Here is a 15,383-nt window from a genome sequence, read left to right as displayed (position 1 = left end):
TACATTGAGATCAGTACTGAAGAGCAAACACCTGTCTGTCAGGAATGAGGTTGTTCTTGGGCTTGGTCTGGGAGTCCTTGGGACGAGTGGAGTATCTAGGAGTATCTATCTGAAATAGATGAAGACAGCTATCAAGATTCATTCCTTGAGGAAACTATGAACCACAATCCCTTCCTTATATCTTGTTTGCTTTGCATCCTTCAGCCAGGTTCTAGTTCAACCAACTATACCATTCCTCTGCATACACAGCATCCTGTGTTCTTATATCCTTTCCTTGTACATGATCCTGACACTGTCGTTCCTTCTCACAACGTTACCTCCACGGGTGCACCCAAAATACGCATCCATGATATATCCAACGCTCCTGCTGTCGATGGCAAGTCCAAGACTGGCAACTCCTCAAGGTGTTCTATCCAATACCAGCCCCCTTGAAGCAGTTGGAGTGTCTTAACCTTGCATATCAAGAAACCAAAATAGGTAGTCCTTTGCAAGTTCAACGTCGAGCAACAAGTCCAAGAGCGAGAGCACCCTTCGACTGTTACCATCGACGATATATCAGGTATCTCTCTGTTCGTACTTACAGGCCATGACCTTTCAGTGGACTCCAATACCAAGAGAAACGTCGCATCTTCCCGTGCTATACGTATGATGCAAGTTCTTGTCACTACTAGGTCTAGCAGATTTAACAGGTTTCCGCCTGAACAAAAGCCAACAGGATTGACAAACAGAAAGCCATTCCAGATTACTAGGCAGACTGGCGAAATTTACAAGCCGTGGTTGGAGAAACAAAATTCGGCTCTGAGGTAGGCAAGATGGCTTAGCATCGTCAATGCTGTTCAGATTGTACGACCCATCATCAACCATTCGGCGTCCAACAAGTATGGCAAGGTTGGGGTCACGACAAAGTTTCCTCTGAGCGATTGGTGGTGGTCAAGGATCATGTCGTTGCTTGTTGATGAGACTTTTGGAAAATGGCCGTAAAGCGGACAGATGGATTTGGGTATAGGATAGGTAGCCTAAACTGTCATTAGAAATGATTTTAAATGGACGAGGGAAGAATCAATTCTATCCTGGTCGTAGTGTAGGTCTTGTCCAATCTAATCTTCTTTGGGACCCAACCACTCGCCTTGATAAATTTTACGCGACCTAGGGTTACCAAGAACAACGTCAAAAGTACTATTCTCAGTAATATAATACTTTTGGTTTGCAATGAAACGACCAATACATGTGGACTTGTATGAGCTTTGTATAATAACACTAGATCGCTAGTCCTGACTGGGAAACACAGACATCAACTCTCGAGTATCACAAATCATTTCTTATCGTTTCAATAAGGATTTGTTCCGGTCCCGAGGAAATTTCCTATCGACTTATACGAATGGCTCTGAAGTCATGGAGTTGACCCATCCATAGGCTACATCTGACATGGACATAGCTCCATTTGATCAAAGCCAGTCAACCTTTTGTGGACTGTTATTAATCAAGGATCATTACAACGGACTGCTGCAAAGAGTTTTACCTTGTGGTTGATCTTGTTGTGGGTTCCATGAGTGGTTAGTCCCCGGATGGTCAAGGCGGCAAGCCTTGGACAGACCATTCTGCATCTACCATGCCTGATCTCTGGGTCGACCGCAGCAAATGGTATGGGAACAGTTGGGTTATTGACCCCAAAAAGCAAAGGTTTGGGATCAACAGCATGAAGATGTGGAAGTCTTGTTGAGCAAGAGTGGAGAATGATGGTGAAGGGGTGGTCTCTCACTACAGTCCTATACAGGAAGCATCTCATTAATCAACGTTACAAATGATGTCGACTGCACGCCTACGGCGTGATTCTTCATCAAGAGTTGGTGAGCCCTAACCATTGTCCAACTACATGCATACAACATGGGCGCGTATTAATACAACATTGCATAAGATGCTGATTGATTCTTCTGTGAATAATCCAATGCAGGATGCTCCAGAAATTATTGTGAAATGATTTATGTTCTAGGCCACTACATGTAATCGTCAGTGACCATCATCCTTTGCAGCAATTAAGAAATAAATAACTTGCCGACTTGTAACATTCGAATAAGGGTAATTGCATTTTTTTCAATATCCCAAGTTCTAGTTTTTTTCTCCCATCTTCTTGACTTCCATTTTGTTTCAAATCTTTTATTCTCTCATCCAATATTCTGATCTTGTTTTTCAAAGCTTTCCTATTCGCTTTAATTTGAACGCACTCGCGTACAGACAGTCCACATCTTGTGTCACAGAATGGACAAGTATTTGAGTTGACAGGCATAGCTTCTTCCGCACGAAACGATCTTTTTTCCACTGAATCTCCTTTAAAGATGCTAGGGACAAATCCTTTGGTAATGGTGTCTTTCGGCCGATCGCTGGCAATTTCGCTCTTTCTTTCTATCGATTGCGCCATTTGACTCGCCATAATCACCCCTTCTTCTTTTGAGCAGTCTTCTGCCACCCCGGCGGGCATGGGCACTGTGGCGTCATTACCCAAGGCAGTATTACCAGCTTGTGCCATTTGGTTTTGAGGAAGTGAGGGAAGAACATAAGAGGCCTCCAGCTTGTTTGATCTGACCAAGAGATCACGCATGCGTTGCAGGAATCTCAAACTCTCTTGCTGTAGTACATGATTAGTAAAGGTTCATGTGGCCTGAATCGTACAATGCACTCACCTTCCGGGCATCCGAAATGTCTGATCGAATGACACTCCAAGCATACGTCTCCAGAGTTTTTTTAGTCAATACGTTTGGACAAGACTCAAAGACATGTCCTGTTGATAGACAGAAATCACAGTGCATGGGCTTTGCCGGCTTATCAGCAATGATGGGTTCGCCTTCAGCTTGGTGATTTGTAGAAGTGGATAATGATGAACCAGCCATATTAACCAAAGTAGAGCCAGAGTGTGGATGATTAAAAGCAGAAGCACTCTCAGCTTGTGAAGAGATTTGCCTGTTTGAGGTTGAATGTAAAGATGCAGGAAAAGGACTGCTTGTCGAGCTCAGTCCGTTTATTGACTCACGGGTTGATTGAGGGAGAGAGAAAAACGCTTTCTGAGCGGAAACCAGCTGAGGCGTAGTTATTGGGGTCTGAGCTGATGATCTCGCAGAAGTTGTTGTTTTTGAGAATTGTTCAGTTAAGGCCGCTCGTGAATCTGATTGGATTTCTTGAGCAACTTTTAACATTTCAATTGATTGCTCACCACTAGCAGAAGCGATTGAAGAGTCAACCACTCCCGTCTTTTGATACAATGAAGATTGATCAAACATGGAAGCCCGTTGGCCGTCAATATCAGCACTCTCGTAAGGTTTCTCCTGTAGCATAACCAGCCTTCTATTGTGATTTTCTAAAACGACCGGCCACCCACTTCTTATGAACATTGCCACTAACTCCATTTGTTCTTTCAGTGTGAAGAAAGGTTGTTCTCCGAATTGGACTAATTTGGCATCGATGGTTTTGGAGAGAGAAATGTAAGCGTTGATACGTTCATCTATAGGAGCTTCAAGTATGCCAATGTTAGCCCATACGGCTAACAAAAGAGCTGAGTTTAATCTTCGCGTGACAAGATAGAGCCACTGAAGGATGTTCTGGGCAGCGATGATATGAGATGGAGGTTTATGGTATTGCGAAGATGAATTGAGGTTAAATTCTGTGACTGGCGAATGCTGTTGATAAATTTGATTATTTGAATTCAAGGAAAAATCTGACTGAGAGGTTTCACTCATTATGACATCCGTTTTGAGCACTTTTTTGTTTGAAGATCCCCAAGGCTCGCCTTCTCTCTTTTGTCCAGTAAAGAGCAGCAGCCCGCCATGGGAGAAGTTATTTCTATCTGTCTTGGCTTGAGACATAGCTGAGTCATTGATATTTGATGATTTGGGAATGAAGGGCACATTCTTTTGGTTCATTATGGTGGGAAGAAGATCCGACAAACCCTCGTCTGGCACTTCCGGAAGTCCTGCATCGTCCTTATCATCGTCTTCTCCACTCAAAACCTCATTGACATATTCTGTATCAGAACTTGCTTTATCGACTTTGTTTTTGCTCTTGTTTTTGCTGAGTTTGCTTTTGCCCTTCTTGGGCGTAATGTTCACTCCAGGGATGGGATCATCGTCATCTAATCGATAATTGATTTGCGTATGATTAGCTTTCCGCCGGGCGCGACCCTCTTGCAAATCACGTAATTGGCGGGCTTCTCGCTCGGCTTGGATAGAAGCCATAAGTTGGTCCCAGTCTACATCTTCCTCTTCATCCTTTTCTTCTTCAATTTGAGAAGTTTGAAGCTGATTTTGATCTGCCTCCCATATCTTGGCAAACCCAAACTGGGCGGCTTGTTTGTTCTCATGAAATTCTAGCTCTCCTCGCGCGATTGCTTCTTTTCGTTCCTTCATCTTCCCTTCCTCTTCTTCTGCATCCTTTTCGACCTTGTCAATGAGCTCAGCAACGTTCCTGGAGTTGTAATTAATATCAGGTACGTTTATTCCGCCTTGTCCAGAGTAAATTCCTTCGACGCCTTTGATGAAAAGATCCTCGAAATCGTGGTCTTCAGAGGATTCTTTGCCCATCTGCTGAACAACAAGGTGATCAAGGACCATCTTCTTCTTCCCTTTGCTGATAATTGTCTCTAGTATCACCATATTAGCATCCGATAAATTGAAAAAGAAAAACCTGAAGCGGGCTTTGTGACAGACATGTCCTAGACGCACCTTCGACAGAACCTTTAACCATCAACTTGAACACCAAAACATTCTTTTTTTGTCCATAACGATGCGCCCTGGCAATTGCTTGAAGATCTTGATGGGGGTTGAAATCAGGATCATGTAAAATGACTAGTCAATGTCAGTGACTTGCTCTTCCACCAGATACTCCCATATTCCCTCGACCTACTAGTGTCAGCTGTGGCTAGGTTAATACCTACTCCACCAGCCCTAGTTGTTAATAAGAACACATGATAAGTTGACCCTTCGGCATTGAAGATATCCATAGACTTTTGACGTTGAGCTTGCTGAGTATCGCCATCTAGTCTGAGGTGCTTAATGTTTTCACCATAAAGAAAATCTTGTACTGGGATGCAGTCAAACACTTTGCTCAAGCAGTTTAGCGAGTATCACCTACTTCTATCCAATGCTATCTTGAACTAGGACTGAATTAATCCCATGATTCCGTCCATATACCCCAGACGACAACTTACCTGACTGAAAAGTAATATCCGGTGTCCTCTCGCAATTAGCTCTGGCAATAAGAGCTTTAAAAATTGCAGCTTCCCGCTAGCGTTCACAAGTTGCTTATGTTGCTCCTCTTCTGGAAGATTGAAAGGCTCCAACTCATTTGCCTGAAGGTAAGGATGTTGACATACCTTCCTCAGCTATCCGTCAAGGCTGATTAGCCATAGTAAGGACCTGACAATCCTACCAACCTCCATGAGGATATTCCTCACGCTTCTGACGCGGGTTGCCATTTGAAACAGACTTCTCCCTATGCTCCAATTGATTTTTGAAGGAAAATGAAAAAGATGAAAAAGAATAGAGAAGAGAAGAAAAATAGTTTTAAAACGCGTCACACAAGTAGACTTTTTACTTTCTGTAATGCTGGAAAATGAATATTTATGAAGAGCAAAAATGGAGAGTATGTATAAGGTTAAAGACGATAAAATGCTTGTATCATCTGTTTCCTTCTCTTTCGACTTAACATATCGAAGCAGGGGAGTCTGACAAAGGATTCTCTATAGAACTTTTCTAGCCAATGAGTCCTTACAAAGGAGTACCAGTTCGCGAATGATTTCTCTTTTCAATACTCTTGGTAGGTATATCCATCCAATTCAACGCTGAGAACGATATGGCGAATATGCTGTTTCAGAGCTGGTCAATAACCATATATAGTTTGTCTTTCCATCCAAGATATACGATAGAAAACTACCCCCATGCTATGTTCCAGACCCTAAAGCGCACTGAAAGCACATCCCTAAGCAATGCTAGCTTCTTTCAACTTCTTTCGTAACTCGGCCAATTCTTCTTTCAAAGACTTGGCAATAGTCATCTCCTGTTCAGCATCGCCTTGCTCAAGACCCTTCTTGATAGCTTGGATTTTCTTGCCTTGAGCCTCGACTTTGGCTTCAAGCGATTTCTCCTCAGAAGTCTTCTTCGCTTCAGCCTCAGCAGCGGCAGCGCGTTTGGCGGCGGCAATCTGAGCTTTGCGGGCTTCATGAGCAGCCTTTTTGGAATCCTTGTCGTCTGGAACATCTTTTGCCTTAGGCACCTTGCCACCCTCACCGTGTCCTCCAGGCCCAGGGGGATTGACTTTAGAAGCAACAACGGCATCACCACCAAACTGCTTCTGCCATGATCTCTCTTGTTCTATAGGGTTCTCGATTCTTTTGAAAAGATATTCTGGCTTGCCAAGTGTATGGCCAGGCAGAATATCAATGGAAAACTTGGAAGGTAAAGAACGAGCGGGAGCGTTGAGTTGACGGAGGATGCCATCAGAACTGCCGGGCATGAAGGGGTGAATGACCGCTGAGAGGATGTAGATCAAGTTGATAGCGTTGAGCAGAACCTGAGCACACCTTTCAGGCTGATTGGCAAGAAGAACATTGTCTAAAGAGTTGTCTTGAAGATACTGATTTCCGCGAGCAGAGATATTCATGGCTGTGGCAAGACCGCTTCGAAGTTTAGTGTCGTCCATGAGATTGCGGTACTCCTTGAGACGAGCATTAATGTCCGTAACAAAGTCGATGTCGATTTTCCCTTCAGGTGTAGAGGATGTCAAATTGGGCTCGCCACCTCCAAACCTGGCAGGTCCAGGCACAATGGATTCATATTTGGCATTGACAAATTTGATGACCTATACTTTGATTGAGTATCATGACTCTCCATTCATGAGAAATGACATACCCGATTCACAAAGTTCCCCAAGTTTGCTAAAAGCTCATTGTTGTTGGCTGCAATAAATTTGCTCCATAAAAAACTGGAGTCATTGTTTTCTGGACGTTGGGAAAGAAGGTAGTATCTCCAAACTTCGGGAGGTTGACCCGTTTCTCGGGCATTGTTACCAAAGACACCAATGTTTCTGGATTTAGAAAATTTAGTATCCTCGTAATTAAGATATTCTAGAAACTAGATTAGTGAGCTTGCTTTGGTTAATTGATGTGCAGATACGGACGAGTGCCAGAAACATTGTGGAGCATAGTCCAATTTTCACCCGTGCCGATAAGCATAGAAGGGAAAAGGACAGTGTGAAAGTAGATATCTATATCATATCAATTCCATTAAAAGCGTAAAGGTCGCAATGATCCACGTACTGTCTTTGCCCATAAATTGGTAAAGCTCTACATTATCGGGGTTCTTCCACCACTTTTCCCAGTCGTTAGTGTAAGTAGCAGTAATTGATGGATATCCTATAGGAGCGTCAAACTTTTCTACAGTTAGAACAGATACCACCAAATTGATTTAAAAACGAAATACCCAAACATAGATCACCTTGCCCTCCAATAACTTGTCCTCCTCTTCATTTCCAACCTTCGGGACTTTGACACCCCACTTCAAATCTCTAGTGACAGCACTAGGCCTCAAACCCTCTCCAAGCATTCTAGGCTCGACAATTTCACCTTTTTCCGTGATGACGGCATTGGTACCCCATCTCCCCTTAATTCGAGCTTTTTGCATCCACTCAACAAGTTTAGGTTGTAGAATATCTAATCGGACACAAGCATGGGTTGAAGGACGAACAGAAAGTTTGTGAGACTTATTGCGTTTGCATCGGGGATTGAGAAGTTGCGTTGGGGAAGAAAATGTGAGAGAGCATTTATCACACTGGTCGCCTCGAGCATCCTTCCAAGTCGTCAGCTAAATATAATCATATTGGAATGATATAACCAACATCATAACCGCACTGAGGACAAGTACCTTCAACGAATCGATCCGCTAAAAACAGCTTATCATCCTCACAATAAGTTTGATCCGCGGTCTCAAGCCTGAACAGCCCATTTTCATGCAGACGCTTGTAGATTTCCTGGGTAATTCGGGTGTGTTCATCAGTTGAAGTGCGACCCCATTTGTCAAAAGAAAGTTGAAACCATTCGTAGATCTCGGTATGAAGTTTGTGAAACTTAGTACAAAGCTCATATGGAGTTATTCCCTCCTCCAAAGCCTTCGCCTCAGTGGCAGTGCCATACTCGTCAGTACCACAAATCTGTTGTCAAATCAGTCTTTTTCATCCTTTCGCAAAAGGAGGCTCACGTAGAGGGTTGGGATATTCAGCGTCCTGTTATATCGTGCGAAGACATCAGCAGAAAGAGTAGAGCTAGGAGAGCAGTCAACCACGTTATGCAGAACCAACAGAGTCCTATATACCCAATGATGTTACCAAGATGTGGCACATTGTTGACGTCTGGCTCCTTGGTCAGCACAGTCCGCTTTCACACCTTTTCTTCTCTTTCTCAGGCTTACAGGGAAGAGCTGAAGTGATAAGGACGTTCCTCTGGCCATCTTTAGGGAGACTATTTGACATCAGTTTTGTATTTCGGTGTCTGCTTTACTTACATTGGGCCTTGCTTTGGGTCATGTATATGCATAAAAAGACCTTCGGCCTTTCTAATGTTTTGTTTCGCCATGATTCTATACCTCCTCTAATTCTATTTTCTTGCAAAATTTTGCTGAAAGTGATGGAGGAAACTGTGAAAGCAAGACGAAATTCAATAATTGCGAGTCAAGTAAATTGAGTAATCAGACGGAACCAAATTTCAACCTCCACCGATCACGTCCATCTTTTCCATAATTTTTGAATTTACAATTATAAGAACAAAAATGTCAGCGTTAGCAGCAAGAAGAGCCGCTGTTGCAGCAAGAAAAGCCGATGAAAAAAACCAGCTTTGTCTCAAGGAATCGGCGCTGCCAACTGCAGCAGAAAGTACACAAAATAGCGAAGATTACAGCGTCTCTGAGCAAGAAGCCCTTTTGCCCTCTCCCAAACGACGTAGAACCAAGAATCAAGAGCCCAGAGAGACAAATAGTAGACACTTTTCGAAATTTCCAAACTCTACGGTCAATATCTCACAGCCTCAAGCTATTATTAAAGACAAGATTAGTCGCACTTTGCTTAGTGAGCCAGCAATTGAGAACGACCTTTCTGGCTTGGATGCCTTAATGAGCGACAGTGACGAGGATACAGCAGAGGATAACTATGGCGAAGATGAAGGCCGGGCTGATGAAAGAATAACACCGTGTTCTATGCCTCCAATTTCAGCAGGATATTCTGGCCATGCTAGTCCGAAATAGTAGGTTTATCATTTCGTTTCAAGGGTGACTACTCATGGCGACTAGCGCGACACCAACTGTCTCTATAGAAGTTACATCCACTTTTCAACCTCAGGAAAATGTAAATTTCTTTAAACTATCAGAAGAGAAGTTGAGCCGTACAGGTATCAAATATGGTAATGGACCTGGAGTGATATTCAGTCTTGGTCGAGACGAGGTTTGTTACGTTTCTTATCTAATCTCTGGTAATGCTCAAAAATTGCTGCAAAGAGTTTAGCTGTTGCTGGAATATTTACAATAACACCGCTACAAGGCGCTTTAACACTCTACCATACCACAATATCCCCATCTTCCATTCAACCATCACACCCAGTTTTTGCTCCTACCTCTCACCCTCTACCTATCATTTCTCCTAGCAATTTTGAAGGCGATTTACCGCCCTCGATCGCAATAAACAATATCAATTATCCTCCTTCTTTCCAACGAAAAGAAAAGAGGATTCTATTTTTGATTACGGAAAACCATTGTGGACTGGATGGAATGAGGTTTGGTGCTATTCCTGGGTTTACCAACATATGGTTAGGAGAGGAAGACTCATGGGGTTTGAAAGGAGTTTATCCCGTGTGTCGTCACTCTTCAAATGCTAGTGCTTGCTTACTCGCTACAGGTGGTGAAATCATCTCCAACGCCCGTATATCCGTATGTTCCAGCTCCGTCTTGGACCACTGCTCTTTCGACTGCTTCTTCCCCATCGTTGGATTCAGAGGAATCGTTTATTGCTCTGGTAAAAGGCCCCAAAAGAAGCGGCAAATCTACCTTTGCTAGGGCATTACTAAATCGACTTTTGGCAATATATGAGAAAGTTTGTTGGCTAGAGTGTGACTTGGGACAGGGGGAATTTTCGTGTGGAGGGATTGCTGGACTTTGGATCATTGAAAACCATTTATTCGGCAAGTGCTCTCTGTTGAAATAGTCCCCATTCTGACAGAAGCAGGCCCGCCATTTACGCATCCTGCTGTGCCTATGAAGGCATTTTATCTTGGCACATACACACCTATGGCATGTCCAGATGAGTATATGGCTGCTATTCAATCCCTATTAGAACATTATAGATACGAAATTCAGTATCCGCTTTCTTCATCTTCATCTTCGTCCAAGATCACTAATCGTATTCCACTGATCATTAATACACAAGGATGGATAAAGGGTCTGGGCGAAGATTTATTGCGTGCTGTTGAGAACTTAGCTGAGCCCAATAGAGTGTTTGCTTTCAAGCAAGAATCTCCCGAAGGAGACGAGAGATCAGGCTGGTCAAACTCGCCCCAGTGGAAGAATAGTCAATTGCCGTATGATCCTTCCTATCCTGCAGGAATGACTGATGGTATCGAAAAAGAAAAAAAAGTTTTTGAGCTAGAGCAGGCTCCGACATTACCTCTACAAGCCCGTTACACTCCTGCTGATCTTCGTGTTCTTTCCATTATAACATACTTTCACTCCACTCTGCCTCCATCTTCATCCATCTCGAACCTTTCGTGGGATTTGACTAGTCCTCTTCTTACAATACCTCCTTACAAAGTCAGCCTGTCACCTACCGGTCCATTGTCAAAAGCATTTCTAATTGGTGAAGGTAGCGAAGGTGTTTTGGAGGAAGACTTGGGGCTAGCATTGAATGGGGCTGTTGTAGCTCTTGTAGAAATTATAGCAGAGGAAGAAGAGGACGGAAAAAACATACTCTATCGGCCTGGCCGGAAACCGCTCGCTTGCGATTGTCTTGGTCTTGCCTTTATTCGTGGTTTGTCACCTTCTACCACAGGTTATGATCTTCATCTTCTAACCCCCCTTCCGCCTACATCACTCTCGCGGGCCACAGCAATAATTAAGAACGGGTTGATTGAGCTTCCTCTACCTGGATTGTTGGATTGGCGTAGAGGAGGTGTTACCGAAGACGGCATGGTAGGAAGATGTTGGGATGAGGTGCCATTTTTGGATATAACACGCACTGAAGTCATTGCTGGTGAGAGAAGACGATGGAGAAGAAACATTGGAAGAAAAGGGATGTAGATATTAACCGCATTGAACAGGGCGTCAATCAATTCCTGCAATTGGGTCTGATTATTCTACTCCGAACTTGTCACAATCATGTATAATCTTTGCTATTAAAAGGATATAAGGCCTTCATCTCGCTATAATTGGTAATGAAAAGGCGGCAACTCCTGTTTTATTATAAAATTTCCGATATTGTTCCAATGGCTTTATAGCCTTTGATGGGATAAAAAAGATTATGGATGTCAATGGACAGAAAGAACTTTTGAAGAGGCATAAAAAAAATCTTCTCCAGCAGGGAGTTGAACCCTGGTCTACCGCGAAACATTGACAGTTGCCTGTTCATGAGAAGCGGTTATACTAACCGTTATACTACTGAAGATTTTGACGGTCATATACCTTGATATAGTTATATAACCAGATATGGAATATTCATTTTTTCTCGCGAGTTTTTCAATTATGAAACATTTCAAGCCTTCAAGGTTGCAAAAGATTCCATCCAAGTGCCAGGATGATGTACAAGGTTTGGAATAGAAGAACACAGGATACAGTATATGCAGAGATGGTATAGTGGGTTGAACTGGAACGTGGCTTCTGGACGTAGAGCGTCAAAGATATAAGGAAGGGATTGTGGTTGATAGTTCCCGAAGGAATGTATCTTGATAGCTGTCTTCATCCATGCTAGATAGATACTCAGAAAACCCACTCGTCCTAAGCACCCCCAGACCAAGCCCAAGAACAACTTCACGCCAGACTCTTCATAGGATGCAAACAGCAACCAGCCATTCCTTTGTATCGTCAAAGCAGCAGCATATGGATCATCTTACCACTCTGACGGTGTTGCCGAGTGTGCACAAACGTACGAATGAAAGGGAGAGATTCAAAGTCAGACTCACTCCGACTATCCACAAAAACAAACTCCACCTATGTGTTTGATTTCTTTTCTACAATTGAAAGGAGACTGCAAGCGGTGGAGAGTGAAATGGAATGTTTTATGTTTTATGTCGTGATAGGAGAGATACATATATAGCACTCACCAACAACTACCTTTTCCCATTTGAATAATAACACCACCTGCATCTATTCGACATGACTGAAGGCGGCTCATCCCACTGGCCAAGCAACAATGGCTCGGTTGATCCTCAGGAGGCGATGGCTAAAAGAATAGTTCATGAAGGACCTTTCAACCTGGGCAAGTTCAGCAATAGCCCCTTCCCTCCTATATATAGCGAACGGGATTCTTATCCTTTAGCCGTGGACACGGAACTCACACCACCGGCCATAACCCAAACAGCTCCATCGGATCATAGCGAAGTTACTCCGACTGTCGACCGAGTTCATGTATCGGGGGCCCTTACGTATAATGACCGAGAAATTATGTCTTGTGAGGAAGACCCAAAAGCCGGCATATGCGTTATGACCATTCGTCCCCTTGAGCAGGACCATATAAAGCTGCAGTTTTCACCATCTGCAACATTCGAACGTACGAGAGAGGATTTTCGAAACAGGGTGACCGATGAAAAAGGCTTACATTGGAAGGCTTCTATTGATCAGACATGTTTTGGTAAAAGCAAACCAATGGCGACGTGGTTAAAGGCGATGGTTGGCCACACACTGGGCGCCCACTATGACCAGGTCAACGCGGACCGAGAGAAGCAGTACCTCGCTTATCTTTTAGCCAAGCCAGGTGAAATGTGGGGGAGTGTGGAGAAGAGCGGCAGAGTGGAATGGACCAGTGCGGGGGATCACGTCTAGGTCGTAGATATTAAAAGATGAATGAAATCAATTGTCTCTGTGTCTTTGTTACAGTCTTGACTGCAGCCATCCTTGCGGTGATGTCCGCTGGTGGAGGCTATTGTGTATAGTTGACATTTGTATCTTTGTTTTTCTCTTTTCTTTCATAGTATTACTTATGCAAGTCCAGGAGTAAAAGCTCTAGGCCTGTTGAAGATAATATAATACATTGAGCCTTATAAACACGAAGCCTAGAACCGAGAACCCAGAATCGCATACACTCTCTCCTAGCCTGCACCAACAATCGTCGAGCAGGCCGTGACAGTCATTCAGTTGTGTTGTGACTGGACCGGTGCAGCTGGTTACTCTTTAGTACATGTAAGGCGGTAAAGAGAACCAGAGACAAGGACTTGTCTATATATATGATAACAAAGTACAGCTTTAGGGATGTAAAACATGTGTAGAGCGGGGTATGTATAATAGTGTCTCCTCAGCACATTGTTCTCGACAAGTTGGACCGTCGTGCCACCATTCTGGCAGAGTGTGGGATGTGGGAGTTATGGATGGACACCTGCAAAGGGCTGCAGCTGTGTTATGCAGCTGTGGAGGGTAGTAGTGTTGTTTCCAGTTGACCTGTGGCGTCGTCGTGAGCAAGCCATGAATGAGCTCGGCCACACCTTGCGGAAACTGCAAGAGAGTCTTTGACAACAAGGCATAGACTCGGGTCAAGTCATAGAACCACCAAGTGTCAGGATGATGTACAAGGCTGGGATAAAGAGCACAGGATACGGTGTATGAGAGATGGTAGAGTGGGTTGAACTGGAACGTGGCTGAAGACGTGGAGCAAAGATATAAGGAAGGGACTGTGGTTGATAGCTCCCAGCGGATGAATCTGATCTCTGTCTTCATCTATTTGAGATACATACTCCTACACAACCCACTCACCCAAGCACTCCCAGACCAAGCCCAAGAACAACTTCACGCCAGACTCTTCATAGGATGCAAACAGCAACCAGCCATTCCTTTGTCTCGTCGAAGCAGCAGTGTATGGGTCAGCTCACCACTCTGGCAGCGTTACTGGGTGTGTACAAAAGTACCAATGAAAGGGAGAAATCCAAAGTCAAGCTCGCTAAGACCATCAGCAAGAACACACTCTGCCTATGTGCTTGGTTTCTTTTCTACCACTAAAAGAAGATTACAAGTGGTCGAGAGTGAAGTTGAATGTTTTGTATTTTACATCGTGATAGGAGAGATACGTATATAGTACTCACCAGCAACTACCTTTTCCCACTCGAATAACAAAACCACCCACATCTATCCGACATGACTGAAAGCGGCCCATCCCACTGGCCACGCGACAATAGCGTGACGGGTAGTATGTGGGAGCCGTCTCGCCCAATAGTGCCGGAACAAGACTCTGGCAGCCTGGGCACGTCCGGCATAAGCCCCTTCCCTCCTACACCTAACGGGTCTTTATGTCCTATACCCGTTGACCGGTCATCCACCCAACCATTGAAGACAGCCAGAAGAGCTCCATTTCGCTATAGCCAAGTTGATTCGACTGTCCACCCAGCTCATGTATCGAGGGCCACTGCGTATAATGTCCGAGAAATTATGTCTTGTGAGGAAGACCCAGAAGCCGGCAAATGCTTCATGTCCATTCGCCTCCCTGATTGGCACCGCATAGATCTGCAGTTTCCATCATCTGCAACATTCAAGCTCACGAAAGAGGAGTTTCAAGACATTGTGACCGCGGAAGGTGGCTACCATTGGAAGGATTATATTGATAAGGAATGGCCGGATGAAGGCGATGAAACATCGATGTGGTTAGAGGAGACGGTCCGCGACGTCCTGGGTGCCTACTATGACAGTCAACGCGGATTGAAGTATGGAACATCTCACTCGTCTGTTGGCCAAGCCAGGTAGCATGTCGGTGAGTGTGGCATAGTGGAATGCACGGGAGATGAATCACGTCCAGGTCGTAGATGCAAAAGATGAATAGAATCAGCTGTCTGTCATGGATATTAGGAATCATTCAGATCCACGCTCTGTACCAAACGGTGTTACGACCCTATGCCATCCCAAACACCACTCATTACGGCATAGGGTCGCAACACGGGTACGGTCGTCCTTGTGTACTTTTTCCTGTCTGTCTATGGTTTCAGTAAATAGATATAGAAAAGTGCTCGTAGGATGTTTGATCCTCTTAAGGATCAATTATTATATGTTATACCCATAGGCCTCACCATTACATTCATACAGCTACCTTGGCTACAACCGTCCGACTCTCACACGGATACCCACCACCCCTTGCAGTCCTATCTGTAAGCCCATCACCACCGTCCTCTTAGG

General features: G+C 44.2%; 6 protein-coding genes across 6 annotated transcripts; 3 read left to right on the top strand and 3 right to left on the bottom strand.

Annotated features, from left to right (window-relative positions):
- Positions 1-305: 305 nt before the first annotated feature.
- On the bottom strand, positions 306-588 carry L203_105823 (uncharacterized protein; the record flags this gene model as incomplete). Its single annotated transcript, XM_066215186.1, has 2 exons — positions 306-529; positions 582-588. The coding sequence occupies 2 exons, from the start codon at positions 586-588 to the stop codon at positions 306-308; spliced, it is 231 nt and encodes a 76-aa protein (XP_066071283.1).
- Positions 589-1,979: 1,391 nt separating this feature from the next.
- L203_105822 (uncharacterized protein) lies at positions 1,980-5,461 on the bottom strand (the record flags this gene model as incomplete). The annotated part of the gene is made up of 9 exons (XM_066215185.1): positions 1,980-1,994; positions 2,054-2,623; positions 2,679-3,157; positions 3,206-4,627; positions 4,710-4,832; positions 4,891-5,067; positions 5,119-5,140; positions 5,195-5,368; positions 5,420-5,461. 9 exons carry the CDS (start codon positions 5,459-5,461, stop codon positions 1,980-1,982), a joined length of 3,024 nt encoding a protein of 1,007 aa, XP_066071282.1.
- Positions 5,462-5,964: 503 nt separating this feature from the next.
- Positions 5,965-8,611, bottom strand: L203_105821 (methionine-tRNA ligase; the record flags this gene model as incomplete). Its single annotated transcript, XM_066215184.1, has 10 exons — positions 5,965-6,843; positions 6,894-7,108; positions 7,162-7,248; positions 7,301-7,412; positions 7,464-7,829; positions 7,879-8,190; positions 8,238-8,301; positions 8,352-8,388; positions 8,448-8,497; positions 8,541-8,611. 10 exons carry the CDS (start codon positions 8,609-8,611, stop codon positions 5,965-5,967), a joined length of 2,193 nt encoding a protein of 730 aa, XP_066071281.1.
- A 193-nt stretch (positions 8,612-8,804) lies between these two features.
- On the top strand, positions 8,805-11,315 carry L203_105820 (uncharacterized protein; the record flags this gene model as incomplete). Its single annotated transcript, XM_066215183.1, has 5 exons — positions 8,805-9,274; positions 9,321-9,471; positions 9,525-9,875; positions 9,922-10,204; positions 10,249-11,315. The coding sequence occupies 5 exons, from the start codon at positions 8,805-8,807 to the stop codon at positions 11,313-11,315; spliced, it is 2,322 nt and encodes a 773-aa protein (XP_066071280.1).
- Positions 11,316-12,386: 1,071 nt separating this feature from the next.
- Positions 12,387-13,052, top strand: L203_105819 (uncharacterized protein; the record flags this gene model as incomplete). Its single annotated transcript, XM_066215182.1, has 1 exon — positions 12,387-13,052. The coding sequence occupies one exon, from the start codon at positions 12,387-12,389 to the stop codon at positions 13,050-13,052; it is 666 nt and encodes a 221-aa protein (XP_066071279.1).
- Positions 13,053-14,408: 1,356 nt separating this feature from the next.
- On the top strand, positions 14,409-14,957 carry L203_105818 (uncharacterized protein; the record flags this gene model as incomplete). The annotated part of the gene is made up of 1 exon (XM_066215181.1): positions 14,409-14,957. The coding sequence occupies one exon, from the start codon at positions 14,409-14,411 to the stop codon at positions 14,955-14,957; it is 549 nt and encodes a 182-aa protein (XP_066071278.1).
- Between the last annotated feature and the right edge of the window lie 426 nt (positions 14,958-15,383).

The sequence above is a fragment of the Cryptococcus depauperatus genome, chromosome 7, assembly GCF_001720195.1.
Source record: "Cryptococcus depauperatus CBS 7841 chromosome 7, complete sequence".
In the NCBI taxonomy this organism is placed as follows: Eukaryota; Fungi; Basidiomycota; class Tremellomycetes; order Tremellales; family Cryptococcaceae; genus Cryptococcus; species Cryptococcus depauperatus.
Note: the sequence above shows the minus strand (reverse complement) of the source record. Positions and strands in the feature narration are given on the sequence as shown.